This window comes from Mirounga angustirostris, unplaced genomic scaffold (assembly GCF_029215605.1).
Source record: "Mirounga angustirostris isolate CCGP_5_RB_7025 unplaced genomic scaffold, mMirAng1.0.hap1 SCAF_17, whole genome shotgun sequence".
NCBI classification, from domain to species: domain Eukaryota; kingdom Metazoa; phylum Chordata; class Mammalia; order Carnivora; family Phocidae; genus Mirounga; species Mirounga angustirostris.
In genome coordinates, this window is record NW_026991725.1 from 45,677,193 (window position 1) to 45,698,887 (window position 21,695).

The following is a 21,695-nucleotide window of genomic DNA, read 5'->3' on the forward strand; positions in this document are numbered from 1 at the left end:
TTATGGGGTGGGGTGTGGAGGGGACCTGTGGGAGGGCAGGGCCCACCTTGGGGAGGTGAGGCAGGAGGGCAGCTACCTAAAAATGGAGCTGATTTTCATATAAATAGAACACCTTTGGGGTGTGTTTCTTTTTTAAAGTTAGGATTTATTTCAGTGCTCCCATTCTTAGCAACCCTCCCTGGCATGCCAGCTCTTGGTGGTTTCAGCCTGGTGACCTGGGCCGCTGGCTGGCTCAGGTCATGCTGCCCTTAATCTGGGTCTCCGAAGCAAGGAACAATTCAGTTCCACATTGACTGGCCCCTGCTCCATGCCTGAGAGATGGGGTCATAGGGAGGAATCAGGCTCTGTCCCTGTCCTCCAGGGTGGACCCAAGGAAACAGCCCTCCGGCAGACTGGGAGGGAGGGGACGTGTTCACTCGGTCTGTGTGAATCAGCAGAGTTTTGAAGGATGAGTAATTTTGCAGATTCTCCTTCTTTCTTTCTCTCCCTTCCTTCCTTCCTTCCTTTCTCTCTCCCTCCCTCCCTCTCCCTTCCTTCCTTCCTCTTTTCCTTCCTTCCTTCCTTCCTCCCTCCCTCTCTCCCTTCCTTCCTTCCGTCCTTCCTCTCTCTTCCTTCCTTCCTTTCTCCCTTCCTTCCTCTCTCTTCCTTCCTCTCTTCCTTCCTTCCTCTCTTCCTTCCTTCCTTCCTTCCTTCCTTCCTCTCTCTTCCTTCCTTCCTTCCTTTCTCTCTTCCTTCTTTCCTCTCTCTTCCTTCCTTTCTCCTTTCCTTCCTTCCTCTCTTTTCTTTCCTTCCTTCCTCTCCATTCCTTCCTTCCTTTCTTCCTTCTTTCCTTCCTTCCTTTCTCCTTTCCTTCCTTCCTTCCTCTCTTCCTTCCTTCCTTTCTCCTTTCCTTCCTTCCTCTCTCTTCCTTCCTTCCTCTCTTTTCCTTCCTTCCTCTCCATTCCTTCCTTCCTTTCTTCCTTCTTTCCTTCCTTCCTTTCTCCTTTCCTTCCTTCCTCTCTCCTCCTTCGTTCCTTTCTCTTTTCCTTTCTTCCTCTCTCTTCCTTCCTTCCTCACTTTTCCTTCCTTCCTTCATCTCCCTTCCTTCCTTCCTTTCTCCTTTCCTTTCTTCCTCTCTCTTCCTTCCTTCCTCACTTTTCCTTCCTCCCTTCCTCTCCCTTCCTTCCTTCCTTTCTCCTTTCCTTCCTTCCTCTCTCTTCCTTCCTTCCTCTCTTCCTTCCTTCCTCTCTCTTCCTTCCTTCCTTTCTCTCTTCCTTCTTTCCTCTCTCTTCCTTCCTTTCTCCTTTCCTTCCTTCCTCTCTTTTCTTTCCTTCCTTCCTCTCCATTCCTTCCTTCCTTTCTTCCTTCTTTCCTTCCTTCCTTTCTCCTTTCCTTCCTTCCTTCCTCTCTTCCTTCCTTCCTTTCTCCTTTCCTTCCTTCCTCTCTCTTCCTTCCTTCCTCTCTTTTCCTTCCTTCCTTCCTCTCCATTCCTTCCTTCCTTTCTTCCTTCTTTCCTTCCTTCCTTTCTCCTTTCCTTCCTTCCTCTCCGTTCCTTCCTTCCTTTCTCCTTTCCTTCCTTCCTCTCTCTTCCTTCCTTCCTCTCTTTTCCTTCCTTCCTTCCTCTCCATTCCTTCCTTCCTTTCTTCCTTCTTTCCTTCCTTCCTCTCTCCTTTCCTTCCTTCCTCTCTTTTCTTTCCTTCCTTCCTCTCCATTCCTTCCTTCCTTCCTCTCCATTCCTTCCTTCCTTTCTTCCTTCTTTCCTTCCTTCCTTTCTCCTTTCCTTCCTTCCTCTCTTTTCCTTCCTTCCTTCCTCTTCCTTCCTTCCTTCCTTCCTTCCTTCCTTCCTTCCTTCCTTCCTTCCTTCCTTCCTTCCTTCCACAAACAGTAAGCACCTGCTATGTGCCAGATTTCAAACCAGTGATAAAGAGACAGAAGCAGACCCTGCCCTGAGAATTCTGGTAGGTCCGTCACGTGAACCATGAGAAGGGCTGACGTTAAAAGACGAGTGTGCGCGAGACGGGTCCAGGGCGGGAGAAGGGCGCCGTCCATGCCTCGGCGGGCTCGTCCTGGCGCTTGGCGGAGGCGAGGTGAGCTGTGTGCTGCAGGACAGTGCGTGGAGGACAGGGGCGGCATTGGGCTTAGGCCCGTGTGCTTGCGAGCTGCCTGGCCATGGGACCACCAAGTGGCAGCCAGGAGGAGGACGGGTGGTTTCAGGGCAGCCGCCTGTGGATGAGCGGTGCGGTCAGCTGGGGGCGGGGGCGCTCGGACAACCGGCTTCCAGCGCCCACAGGTCTCTCTGGGCTCCCCTGCCTTGTGTCTGCCTCATTGTGATAACTAGTTGCTCCTTCCTGGCTGGGAGATGCGAGTGGACAAGGTGTGCACGTGCAGGGCCAGTCCTTCGGTTGACCAACGGGAGCTCTTCTGTCTCCCGCAGGGTGACCGGGACGCGGGACGGTTGGGGGGCCACGCGGAGGGAGGGGGGTGCAGCCGCGGGTCTGCGAGCAGGGCCCCGCTCCCACTCGTGCTCCATCGGAGGTGTCTTTGTGGGGCTGACACGTGGTGCTCCCCGGGTGGGTCCCGGGGCAGGGAGGGGTGCAGCCCGCTGGGAGTCTCAGGGGCTGTGTGTGTGAACCTGGCCCCTTAGTGCTCCTTTGAGTTTTTTCTCCTCTTTTCTGAATGGGGCCCCTCTAGGAGATGCCAGCCTGTCTGTGACCACGGTCCTCTCTGACACTGGGACCCTGGTCAGGGCCGGAGGTATAGCAGCCTTCAGGAACCTTCGAGAGGGCAGAGGCTGAGATCAGCCTGACCGAGGGCGGCGATGCCCCGCTCTGCTCTCCAGGGCCCTGGCTCGGGCCCAGTGGCTCACGAGCGTGGGGGGTCTTCCCCAAAGCTGGTGCTGACCTGGCCTTCGTGCAGGCTGCCTGGAAAGAGCTGCAATAAGACTGGCCCCGTGAAAGGCCCGTTACCTGCCAGGGCTTGGCGTTCAAAATAGAATCCTGAGGAGCAGCAAAGCCTTTAATTCGATGTGTCCTAACAGCGGGTCGGTGTGGGGATAACTATGATCCAGCCGGTCCCGGGCTATAATCACGGAGTCAGAATGAAAAATTACAGGCATTGTGTGGGCTTGTTTTAAATATAATGTAATCCACACTGTCCTCTCTCTTATTTGCTGGATTGGAAGTGCAGTCTTGGGCAGTTGGCACTGGTTTTGCCTGACGTGTAGCACATAAAAACGGCCCTTGCTCAGTGAGCGGGGCGCGGCGGAGGCCTCCCCACACCCCTGCTCTTCCCTACGGCCCGCGGCCCGCGGCCCACAGCCGCTCGCGTGGTCGGTGCAGGCCTGGGCTCAGCGCCGGGCCCCACGTCTGCCGAGCGGCGTGCGAGCCCGGGCAGCTGACGGAAGCGTGGGCTCAGCTCCCGCACGGCTGTCGGTGGTCATGAGGAGGAGGGAGAGTGCGTGTGGACATATGATAGCAGTGATCACCGGTGAATTTGTAGGATTGAATTTCATTTCTATTGCTTCCTGTAGTTTCCAAATACTTTGTATCAAGTTTAATAATAACCTTAAAAGAGCAGGGCGTTAAAAGTATTACGTACAATGAGAGGGTAGGACTTGCCGTCTGGGTTGCCGTCTGGCTTTTAAAGAGCCGTCCGTGGGTTCTGCGAGGTGACCCCAGGGACCGGGGCTCCCGAGGCTCCTTGCCCCGGCGACCAGCAGCAACGGGTCCAGTGCCTGGAATCAGACATTTGCCCGCCATGGGGCTTCACCAAATGTGTCCGTGGAGATCACCTGTCTCTCTGAAGTCTTCCCAAGACCATCAGTGTCTCTGCAACTGGGGCAGCCGCCAGCCCTGCTCCGTCCCGCCCCTGCCCCCCCGCATATGGAGCACCAGTGACCCCCGGCCCAGCCAGGGCCAAGCGGGCTCTCTGCCTGAGAGCTGAGTTCTCCTGCTGCTTTAGGCAAGGGGCTCACTGGAGCGGGAAGACCGGCTGGGGGCCCCTCTGCTGTCCACGCCTCTGGGCTCTGGGGACCCCACTCACTGGCTCCGTTAGACCACACATCCCCAGCTGCCAGGACACGCAGGCCCATCTGGCAAGCCGTGGCAAGGGTCCCTGAGGGACAGCCGGGTCACTCCCAGCCACTTCTCGGGAGGTCAGTGCAGATGAGGCCTCCTGCAGAGATGAGACGGGGAGGGAGTCCGCAGAGGCCAGGGCCAGCATCCGGGTCTAGCCGGTAGCAGGGCTGGTGTTTGCGGGACTTCTGCGAACCAGCCATGTGCCCGCCCTGTTAGGCACTGCAGATGGACGGGATTCGGAAGCTGAGAGGCCAGGAGGTGCAGCGGGACAGACGGACCCAGTGCCTGGCACACGGAAGAAGCCCCCGCCAGGAGTGGGTGACAGAGAGCAGGCCAGCCGCGGACACCCCGCTGTAACGGGAAGCGCACGGGAGAGCAGCCTGGCCAGCCGTTTGCACCTTCTAAATTAGCACAGGCTGAGGAAATGACAACATCTCACCCTTAAACACGCCGCCAGGGGCCCCGTCAATTAGCACAGCCTTCTAGGGAAGAAACTGAGCAATACGGCTCCAGAGCTGTTAAACGCTCATCCCTCTTCTCACGGTAATTCCGCTGCTGGGAACGCGTTGGAAGTCAAGAACTCAATGGAGACGTGACAGTTTTGCCCGAAAAGATGATGGGTGCCATGCGATCCCTTATGTCCAACGCACTACGGTGTGGCTGCCGTGGGTATATTTTTTTAGATAGGGACTGTGTAGCCTGTATAATCACATTTAGGGATCCTTGCAAAATGTGCAAACAAGCAGAAAATAAAACTATCTCCATATGAAAATTAATAATTACGTGAAGCGGCTGCCGGGATGTTTGCACGGCCCCACCCCTGCCAGTGAACTGTGGTCCCCGACGCCCTACTGGACATACAGACACTCCTGTCTTCCCGAGGGATCTGCCCCACCGCCCCTGTCTGGAGCGCTCTAACCAAGGAGCCTAAGCCGCAGACCTCAGCCTGGTGGGGACGCGCCTGCCCACCTGGCCAGCCCGCTCTGGGGGCCCCAGAGAGGCCGGGTGATGCCCGCCGCGTCATTCCAACGTCCCAGCTCTGGAAGCCAAACCGGAGCAGACACGGTGGAGCTGGGTCCTGGGTTGAGAAAGGGGATAAAGTGATTTTGAAGGCTCTGCAGTGTCTTGCAGTTTCCAAGTGCAGCCATCTGTGTGAGCCAGCTGAAGTCTGGACTCGCGGCTGGAGCATCACGGGGCGAAAGCAATTCATCAGGGACTGAACTCGAGGGGAGGAAGGATGGGGGGTCTCCCTCGTGGCCCACCCCCCACAGCGGGCACCGATGTGAGTCTGAATCCTGCAGCCCTGTCTTCCCTGGGTCCTGGCGCCGTGTGGGGACCCCGAGGGGAGCCAGAGGGGCATGAATGAACACATACCCTCCAACAGTTCTGTCTTTATTCCGAGTCTGTGTGCCCTTCCCTACTGTGCCCAGAATCGTACTCTGGAGAAGCAACTCCCCTCGTGCCTGCCCCGCTCATGCCCTGCCTTCCGGGGGCCAAGAACACGGGGTGACGGAGCCCGTGTCCGGACAAACCGAACCTTGTTCGTTCGGTCCATGCCTCCTCACAGGACACAAAGGGGCTTTATGGTGGTCCCTGCCCTTGATGTGCATTCCGTCTCATGGGAGACACAGGGGCAGTCACATGGGTCTGTCAGGGGAGGTGGCAGCCGTGGGGCGTGGGAACACCCAGGAGGTGGGCTCAGGGGCGGGGCGGCCTGGGCAGGGCTCCTGGGGCGGTGGAAATGCAGCAGGGCCTTGGGGACAGGCGGCGTGTCACCTGTGAGAAGGAGCGTCAGAGCGCCAGGGGCCACCGAGGCCTCGCCGAGCCTCCCCCGCGGGAGCCGGCGGACGCCCCTGCTCAGCACCAGCCAATCCCCTGCGGGCCGACGTGGAGCGCAGGGTCCTGAAATCCATCCTGATCGTTCATTCATTCATGCACGCATTCATTCACACTGCAGACACGGCTGCACGCCCGCTCTGTGTTAGCACCCTTACGGGTCTGGGGATGGCGAGACAAACAAGTCAGGGTCCTTGCTCTCCCAGTGGGGAACACAGACAATGAGCAAGCAACAAACAAAATCAGTCCCATTGTGCTAAGGACCATGGACAAATACATAATAAGGGTTAAGGGATAAGAGTGTCGGAGATGGGGGGCGAGGGGGTATTTAGTCAGATCGATATTCACTTTGACGCCTGAATGACGGGAAGAGGCAGATCACTGAAAACTCTGGGGAAGAATGCCCCAGGCGGGGTCTGTGGAAGGTGCTCAGGTGCTGGGGCAGGGATGAACCTGGAGGCCAGCAAGGTAGGAGAGGGGGCCGGGGGCAGGGACGCAGCGCAGGGCGGTGGGGGCCGCCCCCCCAGTCGTGGTGCTGGCTCTTGGCTCCAGGGCTACAGCATCTCCTGCGTCTCAGCCAGGCTCTGGCCTCCGGTGCCAGGTCTCAGGGCTGCATCCGGGCCCCTCACACATGAGGGGCCAGGCCGCAGCCTTGTCCAGCAGAGCCCGCTGGGTTGGACGAGGACAAGGGACAGGCCACACCTGGTCCACCACCCTCACAAACACAGGGCCGAGCAGCCTCCTTGGTTCTACCAAGCCCTGTGCCCGTCTCCTCGTGGGGTTCCTCCAGGGCATGGCGGGGCCGCAGGGCGTGGGGTAGAGAGCACAATGAGGTCTGGGGACCTGACATCTGGGGCTGGGGTGGGACAGGACGCAGTTGGAGGGGACCAGAGGAGGAATGTCTGGGGGGCGCATGGCCCCGGGTGTCAGATGCCATGGACCGGTCAGGGAGGGTGGGCTGTGGGCAGCCTCTGAGTCTGGCAGGGGGGCAGCAGGGAGAGCTCTGGGGAGGACGGAGTGGCCAGGCTGCCGGCAGCGAGGACCTCAGGACGGGGCAGTTCAGCAGGGAGCTGGGATGGGGAGATGTCCCCGGAGAGATGGGGCATCTTTGTGGACCTAAGGGAGGGAGTGGGAGGAGAGGGAGAGGGCCCCACACACTCCACGTCTTCTCATCCTCAAGCCTCGGGCCCTCCTGGCCAGCAGGAGTCTCTGCCCCAGGGCTGGTACAGCCTCCTCCGTCCATCAGTCTGTCGGTCCGCACTCCGCAGGGCGGCGCTCACCACCATGAGGAGGCCAGGCAGGCAGCCTAGCCCATTGCAGGCCAGGCCCAACCGTGAGGCAGGTCTTCCTTTGCGATCTGATGTAGACGTGCCAGCACGGTGTCGGGATTTCAGTAGAGCTGGCTTTCTTTGTCTGTGGATCTTATAACAAACTTTAGAAGTGCTTCCTTCTTTTAAGCCCGCATGCATCTGGTAGCTTTTCACCCTCAGCTTCCAGCTCTGCTCTGGGGCTTCCTCTGGCCAGGACAGACAGCCCTTCTAGGAGCAGAAGGAAGCGGCGCTCTTGCCCTCCCGACGGCCCGGGGGGCTTCTCCTGGACACGCGGTACCCTCACTATCCTGCAAAATACACACGACCCGTGGAGCCGTCACGGCCTTTTCCTCTGGTACCCGTGGAATCGGGCGGCCGAGGGCACACGCTCTGCAGCCGGCCGGGCTCTGAATCCCAGCTCGGCTCCTTCCGAGCCAGCGCCCCAGGGAAGTCACTTAACCTCTCCCTGCCCCCGTGTCCTGACCTGCCCCCTGTGTCCAGCCCCATCAGTAGCCCAGCTTCTTCTGGAAGGGAATGAGAAACATGAGAATCCGCCCTTAACCAGTGTGGGCGGGGCCCAAGAAGATGCTTTGATTTTCCGAGATGAACGTGGCGAGGGCCCCAACCTACATCACAGGACCTTGGTCTGAGAGCACCTAGACCAGGGGGTTCTGAAGTCCCAAGGCTGGAGTCCAGTGTGGGGCTGTGCCACGGCCCCTGGAGGGCGTCCTGCTGGAGGTCTCGGTCCCTCAGGAAGGGGTCAGCCCAAGGCAAGCCAGCGGGATTTTCAGTGAGCCTCTGTGGCGTCAGGCCTGGCCTGAGGCCACGTGTGGCTCGCGCAGCTGTGGATCAGCCTCAGCTGCTGTGCAGGGGCCGTCTGACCTCTGCTGTCCACTGTCTGTCATGGCACAGACTTAGAGTGGGTCGTGGACTCCGAGGGGCGCCCTAGCAGGAGGAGACCTCAGACACCCACCTTCCTCCAGCCGTCCCCACAGTGACTCCCAGTCTGAATGTGTTTTACTCTGTGACAGCACATGGAAGTTTCACACGGCGATTCTTTTTTTTTTTTTAAAGATTTTATTTATTTATTTTAGAGACAGAGCACAAGAGGGGGGTGCGGGAGAGGGAGAAGCAGACTCCCTGCTGAGCAGGGAGCCCGATGCGGGACTCGATCCCGGGACACCAGGATCATGACCTGAGCCGAAGGCAGTTGCTTAACCGACTGAGCCACCCAGGTGCCCATCACACGGCGATTCTTACCTGTTCTATGTGTCAGCACTCTGGTGTGTTCTACATTTTTCTATATTTATTTCGTTAGAAAAATGCTGATTATAACACTCGAAACTGATGTCACAGTCTCAGATTTTCTTCTGGAGTTCAGAAAACATTCACTTAGTGTGCCAAATGTGCTCCCTCGTGTCCCAAACTTCAGCCAGGGCATACCATACCCCGTTCAGACATTGGGCCACACCCAAGGCCAACTGGTGATGGAATCAGATTTTTTTTTTTTAAGATTTTATTTATTTATTTGACAGAGAGAGAGTGAGAGAGAGAGAGAGCACAAGTGGGGAGGGTGGGGAGGGGCAGAGGGAGAAGCAGACGCCCCGCGGAGCAGGGAGCCCGATGCGGGACTCGATCTCAGGACCCCGGGATCATGACCTGAGCTGAAGGCAGATGCTTCACCGACTGAGCCACCCAGGGCGCCCCGGAATTGGATTATTTTTTGTTCAAATCAATTCACTGAAACATTTTTAAATGGAAAAAATATTTCGAGGAATAAGAGTAAAAAAAAAAAATGTCCAAGCTTGGTGAAAACTATAAAATCACAGATCTCAAACACGCAATGAACCCCAAGGATGAGAAACAGGAGGACAGTTCACCAGGCACGTCATAATCCAGTGGCCTAAAACGAATGATAAAGACAGGAGGAGATGTTTGTGCAGAGGGGCAAAGATCAGGGCTGAGCAGCTTTCCTGCTGGAGAAAATGCAAGTCAGAGGCAGTGAAATAACACTCTTAAAATACTGAGAGAAAAATAAAATAAGAATTCTTTGTGCAGAAAAAAAAAATACATTTCAAACACGAGGACAAACTCAAACTTTTTTGAAGGTAAAAAAACAGAAAGTATTCGTCACCAGCAAACCAGCACTGGAGGGAACCATGGAGGAAGGGCTCCGGAGAGAAGGAAGGAAGTGCGAGCAGATGGGAATCCCCGTCTGCACAAAGGAATGGGGTGCGCCACCCGCCAACCGCGAGGATGATGGGGGTAAATATGAAGAACCCTCCGGAGTTGTTACTTGCATTTTTTTAAAACATACTCAACGGCAAAGAGAGTAAGTAAGCCAACAAAGGATGGTAGATGGTAGATTTCGACCCAAACCTGTCAATCATTACAGCAAATGCGAACTGTCTAAACATCTCAATTAAGAGGCAGAAATGATTACGTTAGAAAAACCCAAGATCGAACTACATACATAATACAGCAAGTCCGCCTTAAATATGAAGTCGCAAATGGGTTGAAGGTGAGGGCGTGGAAAAGATGCACCGTCCGAACAATGTTCAAGAGAAAGCTGGGGCAGCTGGGTTAACATCAAATAAAATAGATTCCAGAGCAGAGAATATTGCCGGGGGGGGGGGTGGGGGGGGTGGAAGATGGTCATCTCATAATGATAAAGGGCCAATTTATCAAGAAGACACGATGACGTGTGCGTACCTAATAACACCTTTGAAACCATAATGAGATGTTTTTGGCGCCTCCCGGGGATGAGGGTGCTCTGTAGAACTCCATTATAAGTGTTACTCCTGTCTCTCTTCTCTTTCTGTTTTTGGTGTTGTCCACGGTGCCCCCTGTAAGTTAAACGTAGGGACACCATGCTTGCCTTTACTTCGCTCTCAAAAGAAACTGTTCTGGGAGGCAGTGAGCCTCCTGGCCAAACTATTTTTGGCTTCTGTGGGCTTTAGTTTTTCCATCTGTACCGTGAAGATCAAATGTGATGGTATTCTTTAGAGAGGGAGAGAGAGTCTTAAGCAGGGTCCACACCCAGCATATAGCGGACACGGGGCTCGATCACACAACCCTGAGACCATGACCCAAGCCGGAATCAAGAGTCGATGCCTAACCAACTGAGCCACCCAGGCACCCCAACCCTGCCAAAAATGTTTTTAAGCAGTGAACTCTTTCTCCAGGCTGCAGCATGAGGAGGTCCCTAGAAGCTGGGTCCAGTCTCCAGGGCAGGCGTTTGGGCCAGCCACCCTGGGAGTGCCAGGAATCCAGGGGGATCTGCACGAGGGCTTGAGCTGGCTGCCTCGCGGGTTCTTCCCATGGCTTGTGTGATCTGGGAAAGAGTATTCTATGAAAGGCATTCTTTCCTCTCGTATTTTCAACACAGCTGACAGCAATACACACACGCTGAATTTCGAAAGCTGCTCTCGGCTTCTATATAAATAGATGGATTACGAGGATGACAGGTGCTGACTTGTACACATCTTTAGTTCCAAACTAACCTGGTTGGCAAGAACTGAAGGCAAGTCACGGCTACTACCTAGTTCGATAAATCTAAGGGATTAGTGGATGGAGCCATTAAAGGCTTTCTCGGCAGGGGATGCATTGCACTCTGCTCTCTTGTGCACATGCTGGGCTCAGCCTTAGATGCCACGTCACAGACAGAAACTTCTTTAACACACGGGGTCATTCCAAAGCTGTGGAATCTGGTCTGTCAAGCAGTATATGTGACAAATATCTCATGACATCCTTTTACTTCATGACTCCTGTCTTTTTTTTTTTTTTGATACTTTCTTGCTCTGTGTATGCCTCTCTGGATTTCAGCTTTGAAACACGGATAAATGAGATCGGAGGGACAAACCTTCTTATGGAACGAGTGTGACAAACAGAAGGAAGCTACCAGAAGCCCGTATCCTTTCAAGAGCATCAATCGTCTAGAAAGCAAGCCTTTGGCTTTTCCACAGTAACCTTCGAACCAGTCTTCCAGGTGCTACGAGAAAGGAGGGGCAGAAGCAGGGGATGCAGAAAAGTCTGGAAGGATATGCACCAGGTTGCTGACATTAATGATTTCCACAAGATGGAAAGGAATGATAACAAATTATTAAATTTTCCTTTACACATTTTGCAATTATTTCATGTTACATTTAATACATTATCACCTTTGTAATAAAAGCATTAATAAGAAGCAGTTAAAGAAAAGTAACTACTTTGTTCATTAAAAACAACAACAACATTGATTAAGAGAGTGTTTGGATATAATGCACATGGTCTGTCATGTTAAAAAGAATTAGTAAGCTCACCAGAGACTAAATTCCAAAGCCTAATTATTAGTTTACAGCAGAAGTTTTATGAGTCAGAAGGCTTCCGGTAGCCTCTGGGGTTTTATAACAACCCCCTGGCCTGAGCCCCTGTTCCACTGGGCAGCCCAGGGCGCTGCCCCATAATTAAATGAATTTGCGTGGGTAATGATTTAGTGCAGCGACCGGCTGGAGCATGGACTCCCCCTCACCATGAGGTCCCCCAGAATCAAGCTCACTTACACCCTCTAGATGAGACAGCCTGCCTTTCCTCTGGTGGTAAATATCCCATAAGTATCCCATAAATATCCCTCCTAGCAAATCCTGCTAGGAGGTGGGGGGGGGCTCCCCGCCCCCGTGGACCATGCTCTAACCTTTTAAAGCTGCTAGAATCTTCAGAATTTTCAACCTTGGTACTACTGATATTTTGGGCTGAGTAATCTTTTTTTGTCCGGGGTGGGGTGGGGGGACGACCTGCGCATTGTAGGACGTTCAGCGGCATCCCCGGGCTCCACCCACCAGATGCCAGTAGCCTCCACCCCCCACAGCCGTGACAAAAATATCTCCAGACTGCCAAGCGTCCCCTGCGGGCCAAAAGTGCCCCAGGTGAGAGCCACTGTTAAGTTCAGAAGTTTTTCCACCATCCCACGAGGACCTGGGACTAGGACGATGAGCTGCTATCCATGCACCCCACACAAAAAAACAAAACCCAAGACATGGACGTTTAAGACCTTTCCCTAGTGAAAGCCAAGATTCGTCTACCATTTTAGTGCAAACTTTCTCCCTTGTTGGTGGCCACCAGAAGACTATGGACAAGGGAAATTTAGGCAGGTCCCTGTGCAGGGGTGGGGGGTTGGGGAGAGAGGAGAAAAGGTGTTTAGCCAGGTGGTACTCTTTGAGGGACAACTTACATTCATTCACATGGCATAAAACAAAGAGACTGGTAGGTGACAGTCCCACGGCTTTAAGTGCCATGTGTGAACCGATGACCCCTCATTTTATACCACTGGGGCTCAGCGGCTTCATGTGGGCATTTTATAGGCATCATCCCAGGACGTGGCAGTACCATGCAGCAAACTGCTCAGGTCCAAACTTGCAAGTCCTTCTCGATTCTCCCATTCCTTTCCCTCACCTTCCACAGCCATCTGTCAGGTCAGCTCTGCTTCCAGAACACCTCCCTATCTGCTGTCTTGTCTCTAGCTCGCCCTCTGCCCCCTTAGTGCGAGCCACTGTCATCTCCTACCGGACCTCTCTTACTCCCTACATCAGGGTTTCCCCGGCCTCATGCTACTTACATTTTGTTTGGGGAAGACGGCTGTCTTGTGCATTGTAAGATGTCCAGCAGCATCCCTGGGCTCCCCCCACTAGACACCAGTTGTCACCACCACCCCTCAAATTGCAACAAAAATGTCTCCAGATATTGCTGAGTGTCCCCTGGGGGACATTATCGTCCCTGGTCGAGAACCACTGTCCTACATCCTGCACACAGAAAAACCAGGATATTTCTAAAAATGAGTATTGCATCATGCCACGCCCCTGCTGAAAACCCTCCAATGTCTTCCCACCGACCTTATAAAACCCAGGCTCCTTCCTGTGGCTCCCAAGACCCTTTATAAGCTTGCCTCCGCCTCCTTCTCCGACGTCCTCTCTGCTATGCCATGCTGTCCCTCCCTGGCTCTGACCACACTGCTCTTCTTTCTGTTCCTTGAACATTCCAAGCTTGCTTCCATCCACCCTTTGCACTGCTGTCCCTTCTGCCTAGCATGCACTCTAGATCCCTGCACGGCTCACTGTTCACCCACACAAACCTCAGGTCGAACGTCTCCTGATCAGCAAGGCCTTCCCTGACCCTTCTACGTAAAGAGCCCCCCGCCTGGATTCTCTGTCACATGACCTGTGCTCAGCACAACAGAAAATGGTCTTTCCATCATTTGTCATCTGCCCCTTCACCAGACTGTGAGCTCCCGAGAGCCGGGACCTGTCTGCCTGGTCCGCAGCCCAAGGGCCTGGCACAGCGTCCTCCCCTCCCCATCCTGAGACCTGGGGTCAGGTTCCCTTCCAAGATTACTCTTCTTTATGTCTGTCGTTGACCTTCATGCGTCACTTTTAACTACCTCTGACCTACATTAAAACGTGTGTGGCTGGGGGTACCACGTACACGGCTTAGCATCCACAGAATAGCTGCTTGGCGTGAAACACAAAGGCCAATTAGTTAATTAATGGTCTGCGTCTTGCCCCTCGGCGTTTTCGGTGGGCGCGTAATCCTCCCACCGGGCACGATTTCGGCTTGTTCCCTGTCCCCAAGGTTTGGAGCCGGGAAGGTTGCTGGGGGGCCACAGCCTCCGTGTCCATCAATTCAACTGACGGAGGAGTATCGCGGGCCTGAAAACCTCTCGTGCGGGCCTCAAGGGAAGGTGGTTCTCGGGGCCAAGGGCAGGGCGGCCCCGGGCACGCGCGGTGGGCGGTGCGGGCCGAGTCCCGACCCCGCGGCCGGCCGGCGGGTCCCCGCACCTGCGCCCCGGCCGGGGGGGGGGCGGGCAGGCGCCCCTGCGCCTGGGCCGCGGGGGCACCTCCGGGCAGGGGGCGGGTTCTCTGAGCGCCGCGGGGGGCTGCCCCCCCGGAGAGCACCCCCAGCAGGGGGGCGTGTCCGCGCGCAGGCGCTCCCCGACGCGCTCGGGACCCCCGAGGCTACGTCCCAGGGCAAGGAGTGACACCACCCGGTCCCGTCGCCGCAGGCACCGGGGTGCAAGAGGCACGGTGGGCCTGCGGGGGCGGGGAGCCGGGTCAACACGCAACGCGCCGGTCCCTCGGGCCCCGGGTGCGCCCGGCTCCGCCTCTCCCCGCTTCGGAGTCTGCGCGGGGCCGGTGGGCGGGGCCCGAGGGGGCCCGCCCCGCGCCCATCCCACACTGCCCCGCGACAGGAAGAGGGGCCGCGGCTTCCGGAACTTCCGGGCGGTTGCTGGTTGGGCTGGCGGTGGCTTGGCGCCTCTGCTCGCGATGGCCGCGGCCGTCGCTATGGAGACGGGTGAGTGGCGCCCGGAGCCCCGCAAACACAGCCACCCCAGGCCCGACACCTCCTCCAGCTCCCCCGGGCCTCCTGCCGGTAACTCCGGCGGGGCTGCTGTCCGCGGCTCCCTCCTCCTCCCCTCCCGGCCTCCCGAACCCCCGGCCCCCCGGCCACGACCCCCGACCCCCTGACCCCCCGCACCCCAGGTCCCCGGCGCCGCGGCCCGGCCCAGCGGGAGGGCGCGATCCGGACCCGCCTCCTCTGGCTGGTTTTCTGCGTCCCGGAGGCGCTTGCGTAGGCGTGAGCTGCCCCCGGACCGTGTGCCGTTGTGCCTGTGACCGTCCTCGCAGCGCCGCGCGCGCGGTCGACGCTTGTGCCCCTTGCCTTCCAGACGTGCTCCTGACGGACGTGGCACCGGCCTGGCAGCGCGGCGGGGCACGGTTCTTACAGCCTTCCGCGTGGGTCACTCCGGAGACCCCGGCAGTGGCGCCCTGTGGGTGCACCTGCGTCCTCTGACGACCTCTCTGTAGAGGAGCTTCTGGCGCGGTCTCTCGAACGGGGCTCCGGGAGGCTCTGTCCTCCCACACCCAGCTTAGGAAAACCGCCCCGTGCCCGAGTTTATGCGGAAGCGCGCCTCGCGGTCCTCGTCTCCACTGTCGTTTTCTCCGACAAGCCAGGGTTGTAGATAGTGACCTCTCTTTTGGGTGACTTTTGCCGTCTTCCCTCCCAGATGATGCCGGAAATCGACTTCGGTTTCAGTTGGAGCTGGAATTCGTGCAGTGCTTAGCCAACCCCAATTACCTTAACTGTAAGTTGTCGAGCACCTTGCTGGATTGGGTAGCCTTTAGCGATCTCCGACGGAGCAGTTGCAGTTCCTAATAACGTCTGTTTTTATACGTACTCGGTGCAGTGAAATGACTGCCACACTCACGTGGGAACGTGTGTGTGTTGAACAGACCGGGGCTTATGTTTGAATTCAGTGTGTGTCGGTGGTGGGGAAGTTATCTGAGCAGATGCTTTGTGTTAGGAGTCACAGATCAGTAGCCCGAGGGCTGGTTTGCTCTACAGACTTCTTTTTTTTTATGCCTTTCAGTTCTTGCCCAGAGAGGTTACTTCAAAGACAAAGCTTTTGTTAATTATCTTAAGTACTTGCTTTACTGGAAAGAACCAGAATATGCCAAGTATCTAAAGTAAGTTTAATTTTTATAGTCCTAAATATATGTATAGTTTATTATATTCCAAAACATTGATATTTAACAGATTTTCTCGTTTCATGTTGGAAAAAGTATGTTTTGAACCTCTCCACTTCGTTCAGTTGCCTCCACCTTAATACAAGACGTTCTCATCTCCAGCTTGGATTATTGCAGTGTCCACTCCCTGGTTATCCCTGCTTCTGCTCTTCCCTTCCTCCTGGGTCCACCCTCCCCCAAGCCAAACGAAGCAAAACAGTTTTCTACACAGAAGCCAACTTGATCTTTCAAAAGCGTAAATTACGACGTGACCCTTTCTTGCTTAGAACCTTTCGATGGCTTCCCATTGCGTGCAGAACAAAGTCCTACCTCTTTTCTTGGACTAAAGCCCTGTATGATCTGGCTCTTGTTTTTTGACTTTATCTTAAAATGTGTGTGGCTGGGGCTACCATGTACAAGGCTTAGCATAAACAAAATAGCTGCTTGGTTTGAAACAGAAAGGCCAATTAGTTAATTACTTTATTTCACTGGGTTTCTGACCCTAACGAACCCACAATCTGTAGATGAAGTGGTATTGCCTGAGGCTGAAAATTAAAGAACATGGGGTACTTACAAGGAAGATTTTGTGGAAGAAGTGACCTCACCTGACTCTTAATACAGGCATGCCTCAGATATTGTGGGTTTGCTTCCAGACCACTGCAATAAGGTGACTATTGGAATAAATTGAGCCAAATGAATTTTTTGGTTTTCCGATACATTTAAAAGTTAACACTATACTGCAGGCTGTTAAGTGTGCAATAGTATTAAGTCAAAAAAAGGGTACATACCTCAGTTTAAAAATATTGTTAAAAAAATGCTAACCATAGTCTGAGCTTTTAGGGAGTCATGGTCACAGATCACCATAACAGATATAATAACAATAAAAAGTTTGCAATGTGAGAATTATCAAAATGTGACACAGACATGAAGTGAGCAGGTGTGGTTGGAAAAGTGGTGCCTGCAGACTTGCTCGATGAAGGGCTGCCACAAACCTTTAATTAGTAAACGGAAAATCCAAAAAGCAAAACCAAACCGGTATGTCTGTAGCTGCGGGCCTCCTGTGGGCCAAGCACTGTACTTAACTTAAACCTTGAACTCTCAGCTCTTCTTTGCCTTAAGTCGGTAGTCAGAAAGCAATAGTGAAACTTCTTTTTTTTTTTTGTAAACCATGTTTGATAGGAAAATGATTCAGACTTGTCCTTTATTCAAGCCACTTTTTTGATCTGTGTCAACTGATTCACAAAGCCCACATCCTTCTGCCTGCAGGACCCTTTGCACCCAGACTCGTCCTTTATAAATAGTCACTCACTTAATAATCCAGAGAAAAGAGTTTTTATTAGGTGTTGTGTGTATGTGGACTTGGCGATCCGTGTGGACATGGGGCCGCAGGCACGGTCAAACATCTCCCCCACAGCGTTGCTGGGTTGGCTGTCTACACTCTGGAGAGGACCAGGTGAGCACCTGCTGCTCTATTCAGGGACAGCCCGATTCCACCGTTTGCTGGATGCTGGAAAGTTTGTCCTTATTTTGGGATATAATCTATATCCCTGTGTAGCTTCAACCCCATGTTTCCGGTTTTGTCCCTGAATTAATCTGGAACCAGTCTGTGCCCTCTGGAGGCAGCTGCCCTTCCGATGTTCACGTTCAGGAGAGGTTGCAGGTTAAGCCCTGTGGGCATTAGTCTGTACAGGGTTTGTTTGTGTAGTAGTCGCCACCATTGAAAGATTGGGAAGTCTCTTACAATGATCCGAACTCTGGAAAAGCCGAGAACTGCGGGTCCTCGTGCTTCCAAGTCAGTGCCTGCCTGGTCTGAGGGGCAGCCCCCGTGCGCAGACGTCTGCTCCAGCAGGAGCCCACACCCGCACCTGTAGGGGGCTGCTTCTGTCTGCTCTTCTCAGCCCCCTTCAGTCACTTCTCGGGTGCCCTTCTGTGGATGTTTTGCAATTGTGCCTTCCACTGTTCAGCCAAGAACTAAACACAGGCCTTCAGATGTGGTCAGGGTGTGCTGGAGCAGATCGTTTCTTTCCTTCATGTGGGCATTACCCTTCGGTAAGTGCAACTTGAGTTTATGTTACTTTTTTGTTGCAGTAGGGAAGGGGCAAGGATGCACATTGCTGACCTACTGAGAATTTTATGTTCGCTTGAACCCTTCAGGTCTTCATCAGTGCTGTTAACGGAGTTCTCCATTTATGTCTGTCTGTCTTTTTAAAAATTTAAATGCAGAACTTTCCTTCTGTATTTCTTTTATTTTCTCTGGTTGGTTAATGCTGTAATTGTAGCTGATCAAAATATTTATCAATTCTTCTTATTCTGTCATTTAATGTACTCTGAGCATTGTCTTTTCCAGGTTTGAGAAATGATCACTGCATGTCTAAATTCCGTTTATTGACTCAATGCCACTTCAGACCATTCTCTTGGTTGTCACATTAGTTTACAGACGAGGAAGCTAAACCTGAGAGAGGCTGAGTACCTTGTACAAAGGCCCCCAGCTATTGAGTGGCAGAGCTGGTATTCAAACCCGGGTGTTTTTGTTTGTTTTAAGAGAGGAGCAGGGGAGAAATGGGCAGAGGGGGAGAGAGGATCTTAAGCAGACTCCATGCCCGGCGTGGAGGCCAGCACGGGGCTCCGTGCCCCGACCCTGAGATCAGCACCTGAGCCAAAACCAAGAGTCGGATGCTTAACTGACTGAGCCACCCCGGTGCCCCTCAAACCCAGGTCTTTTTAACTACCAGTGCCCGCATGGAAAGGGAAGAGCCACGTCAGGTGTGAGCAGGGCATCTCAGGCGTAGCTCCCAAAGCTACAAGCAACTGTATCTTTGGAGTGTAGATAGCGCACCTTTATTATTTTGGAAGGACGGCATTGGTACCGGGCCCTGCTACGCAGTGTGGTCCTCAGGCCAGCATCTTGCTGTCCCTGGGGAGCTCATTTAGAAATGCATCGCTCAGGCCCCACCCGGACCTACTAAGTCACACTCTGCATTTAAGAAGTGAGTCATGAGCCCATCCTGTTTTCATACTTTAGGCATTTGTATACTTCATAGTTTTGGCTCTCTGTGCTCTCTATAGAAGTTTTTTAATGAATTCACTTAGATTTCATGTCTTTTCTATTTGAAATAATGTCACCTAGAAAATAGCTGGAAAAGGGACGCCTGGGTGGCTCAGTCGGTTAAGCAGCTGGCTTGGGCTCAGGTCATGATCCCAGGGTCCTGGGATCAAGTCCCGCATCAGGCGTCCTGCTCAGTGGGGAGCCTGCTTCTCCCTCTGCCTGCCCCTCCCCCTGCTTGTGCTGTTTCTTTCTCTGACAATTTAAAAAAAAAAAAGAAAAAAAAAACTGGAAAAATAAAGAGAATTCCTATATATTCTTCACCCAGGTATTGTAAATGCTCACATCTTCCTGGGAACATTAATACCTAGTCTACAGACCTCATTCTGATTTTGTCCACTGGCTCATTAATGTCCTGTGTCTGGGACAGGATCCAGTCTAGGCCACTACGCTACGTTTTGTCTTTGTGTCTTCTTAGTCTTTAATCTGAGTTTCTTGATGCCCCCCCGCCCCCCGCCCCCGATGACTGTGAGCCAGAAGTGATATTGTAGGCTTCTTGGTATATCCCATCAGGAGTAGTAGTCAGTTTGACCTACTACTGGTGGTAATTTTGATCGCTTGGTTGAGGTGTGGCTGCCAGGTTTCTCCATATCAAGTTACTAGTTTTTCTTTGTATTTAGTAAGTATCTTGTGAGGAAATGCTTTGAGACTATGTAAATACTTTGTTTCTTATCATACTTTTACCCACTAATTTTAGCATCTATTGATACCTGCCTGAGACAATTTTTACTGTGATTTTCTAGCGTTCTTTCTACATTAGTTGTAATTTAGCTGTAAGGAAGAAACATTCTCTTATTCCCTATTTATTTATTCATTTACAAGAGTTACATGAGCATGTACTCTTGGATTCTTATTTTTGTTTTCTGGATTATAATTATGTGTTTTCTTGCTCTAATGATTCCAGGTTTGGCCATTAGGAGCCCCTTCAGATTGGCTCCTGAGTACTTGGGACATACCCCATAGTTTTTTTGAGCACTTTACTTTCCAGCACTACCTAATGTTCCCAGCTCACCTTGTACTTTCCCTGCCTTAGCCCTGCAGTCAGCCATTTCCCCTGAGGAGCTCTGGAAAGTGCTACTGAAAATCCATGATCTGGGCGCTGAGTGTGCTTGTTGGTACCACAGTCATTTCTTCTAGGCCCTCTTCGCACACACAGCCAAGAAGGGGTGTGTGTGTTTGTGTGTGTATACACTGTGTCTGCTTCTAATCCTGTCTGTTTCTGTGTGTCTGTGTGAAAAGCAGCCAGGGGTTCATGCTGATGTTTTCAACTGTAGTTCCATGACATGGTCCATTCTAGCCTGTCCCCTTCCTTGTAACTCCTTTTCTGATAGTTGGAAACTTGGCTCTCTTTACCGTGTATTTATTGACACGGTTGCTCAATCTTAGAGTATATGTGAAGTAAGTCCTTGTGGAAGACTGGAACACAGTATCGTGCATAGTTCTTTGTAAAACGGACTCCGTTTTCAATAAAAGTTGTCTTTATCGCTATTGATGGAAAACCAGTAGTTATCAGTTAAACAGATAACTTCTAAAGTTAAAAAGGGCTCCTGTTCCTCACCTTGGACACCACTAGAATAGCATGGTTTGCCCCCAAAGTTTGACTCTACTTACCAGTTACTGTGTGGTCTTGGGCAGGTTATTTAATCTTCCTGAACTTAAGTTTTTTCACTGTTGAAAATGTTGCTTCCTGCTGACTTGGATGACCGGCTTCCCTGCAGAAGCAGGAAACACAGAACCCTGTACTACCAAAGTGAACCGAGTTAGTGTTCTAGAAACGGTAGGCCACCAGATGGTTTTTGAGTGAGTGGCTGGATTGCAGCTTGCCGTTACCGACCTAAGTCAGGTTGATGACTCACTTGTCACCCTAAACCCAGGTACCCCCAGTGTCTGCACATGTTAGAGCTGCTGCAGTACGAGCACTTCCGCAAGGAGCTGGTGAACGCTCAGTGTGCCAAGTTCATCGACGAGCAGCAGATCCTGCACTGGCAGCACTATTCCCGGAAGCGGATGCGCCTCCAGCAAGCGCTGGCCGAGCAGCAGCAGCAGAACAACGCGGCGGGGAAGTGACGCGGCCCCTGGGGCTGCACGGGGCTCTTCAGACACGGACGTCCCGCGCGCGCGGCGAGCACAGACTCTGGCTGCCTCTGGGTGGGTACCCCGAGCCTTCCGGGCGCGGTTTCATCCAGCTAGCTTTGTCCTGTTCGTAGATGGCTTCTGTCAAACCAGAACTGTCGTACTTTGGTTTCCCTGTGGATTGGTAAGTTGTTACTAGGACTTCACCAACTGAATAAAAACGGAAACGTCAGGTAAATCTCTAAACCAGTTTGAGGCTGCAGCGAGGGATGGGGCACGGGGAGGGCCACCACATGTCCCAAACCCCAGGCCTAGCTCTGTTGCTCACGTACGGCGGGGCCTGGGCAAGTCTGTCTCCCCCGAGCTTCCGGTCCCTCAGAGGAGCTACCCTACCCCTCCTACCTACGAATGAGAGGAGGGCAGTCCGTGACTTGCTTAACTCAGAGAGCAGGACCTGCAGGAAGGACTGACCTGTAAACCCCTTGCTGTGCAAGACAGCTTCAAGGAGCGGTCGTCGGTAGGTCACTGACCTGGGATGGCAGGGAGGAGACGGATGATTAGCTTGTACCTGGACTCTTGACCGTGGGCCAGAACAGAGACGGGCAGCCTCAAGTATGCGCCATCATCCGGCACCGCCAACAAGTGCGTGGCAGGTGGTGCTGTACGGGCGTCGTCCCGTCCGCGCTTCACGTGCAGAAGCAGCCTTGTCCTAAAGGGGGAGCTGAGGTGCACACGGTAGCTAACCTGTCTGCAGTTACACAGCTAGGAACTGGTGATCAGTGCC

At 53.4% G+C, this 21,695-nt stretch overlaps 2 protein-coding genes across 2 annotated transcripts in view; both read left to right on the top strand.

Annotated features, from left to right (window-relative positions):
• The first annotated feature begins 14,369 nt into the window (after positions 1-14,369).
• MED31 (mediator complex subunit 31) lies at positions 14,370-21,157 on the top strand. The gene is made up of 4 exons (XM_045890126.3): positions 14,370-14,524; positions 15,237-15,314; positions 15,600-15,696; positions 20,713-21,157. The coding sequence occupies exons 1-4, from the start codon at positions 14,497-14,499 to the stop codon at positions 20,903-20,905; spliced, it is 396 nt and encodes a 131-aa protein (XP_045746082.1). The 5' UTR covers positions 14,370-14,496; the 3' UTR covers positions 20,906-21,157.
• Positions 20,849-21,695, top strand: part of KIAA0753 (KIAA0753 ortholog) — a 48,782-nt gene continuing 47,935 nt past the window's right edge. Inside the window, exon 1 of the mRNA XM_064582563.1 lies at positions 20,849-20,986. The gene's annotated coding sequence lies outside the window, so the exon portion shown is untranslated. The remainder of the gene's footprint in view (positions 20,987-21,695) is intronic.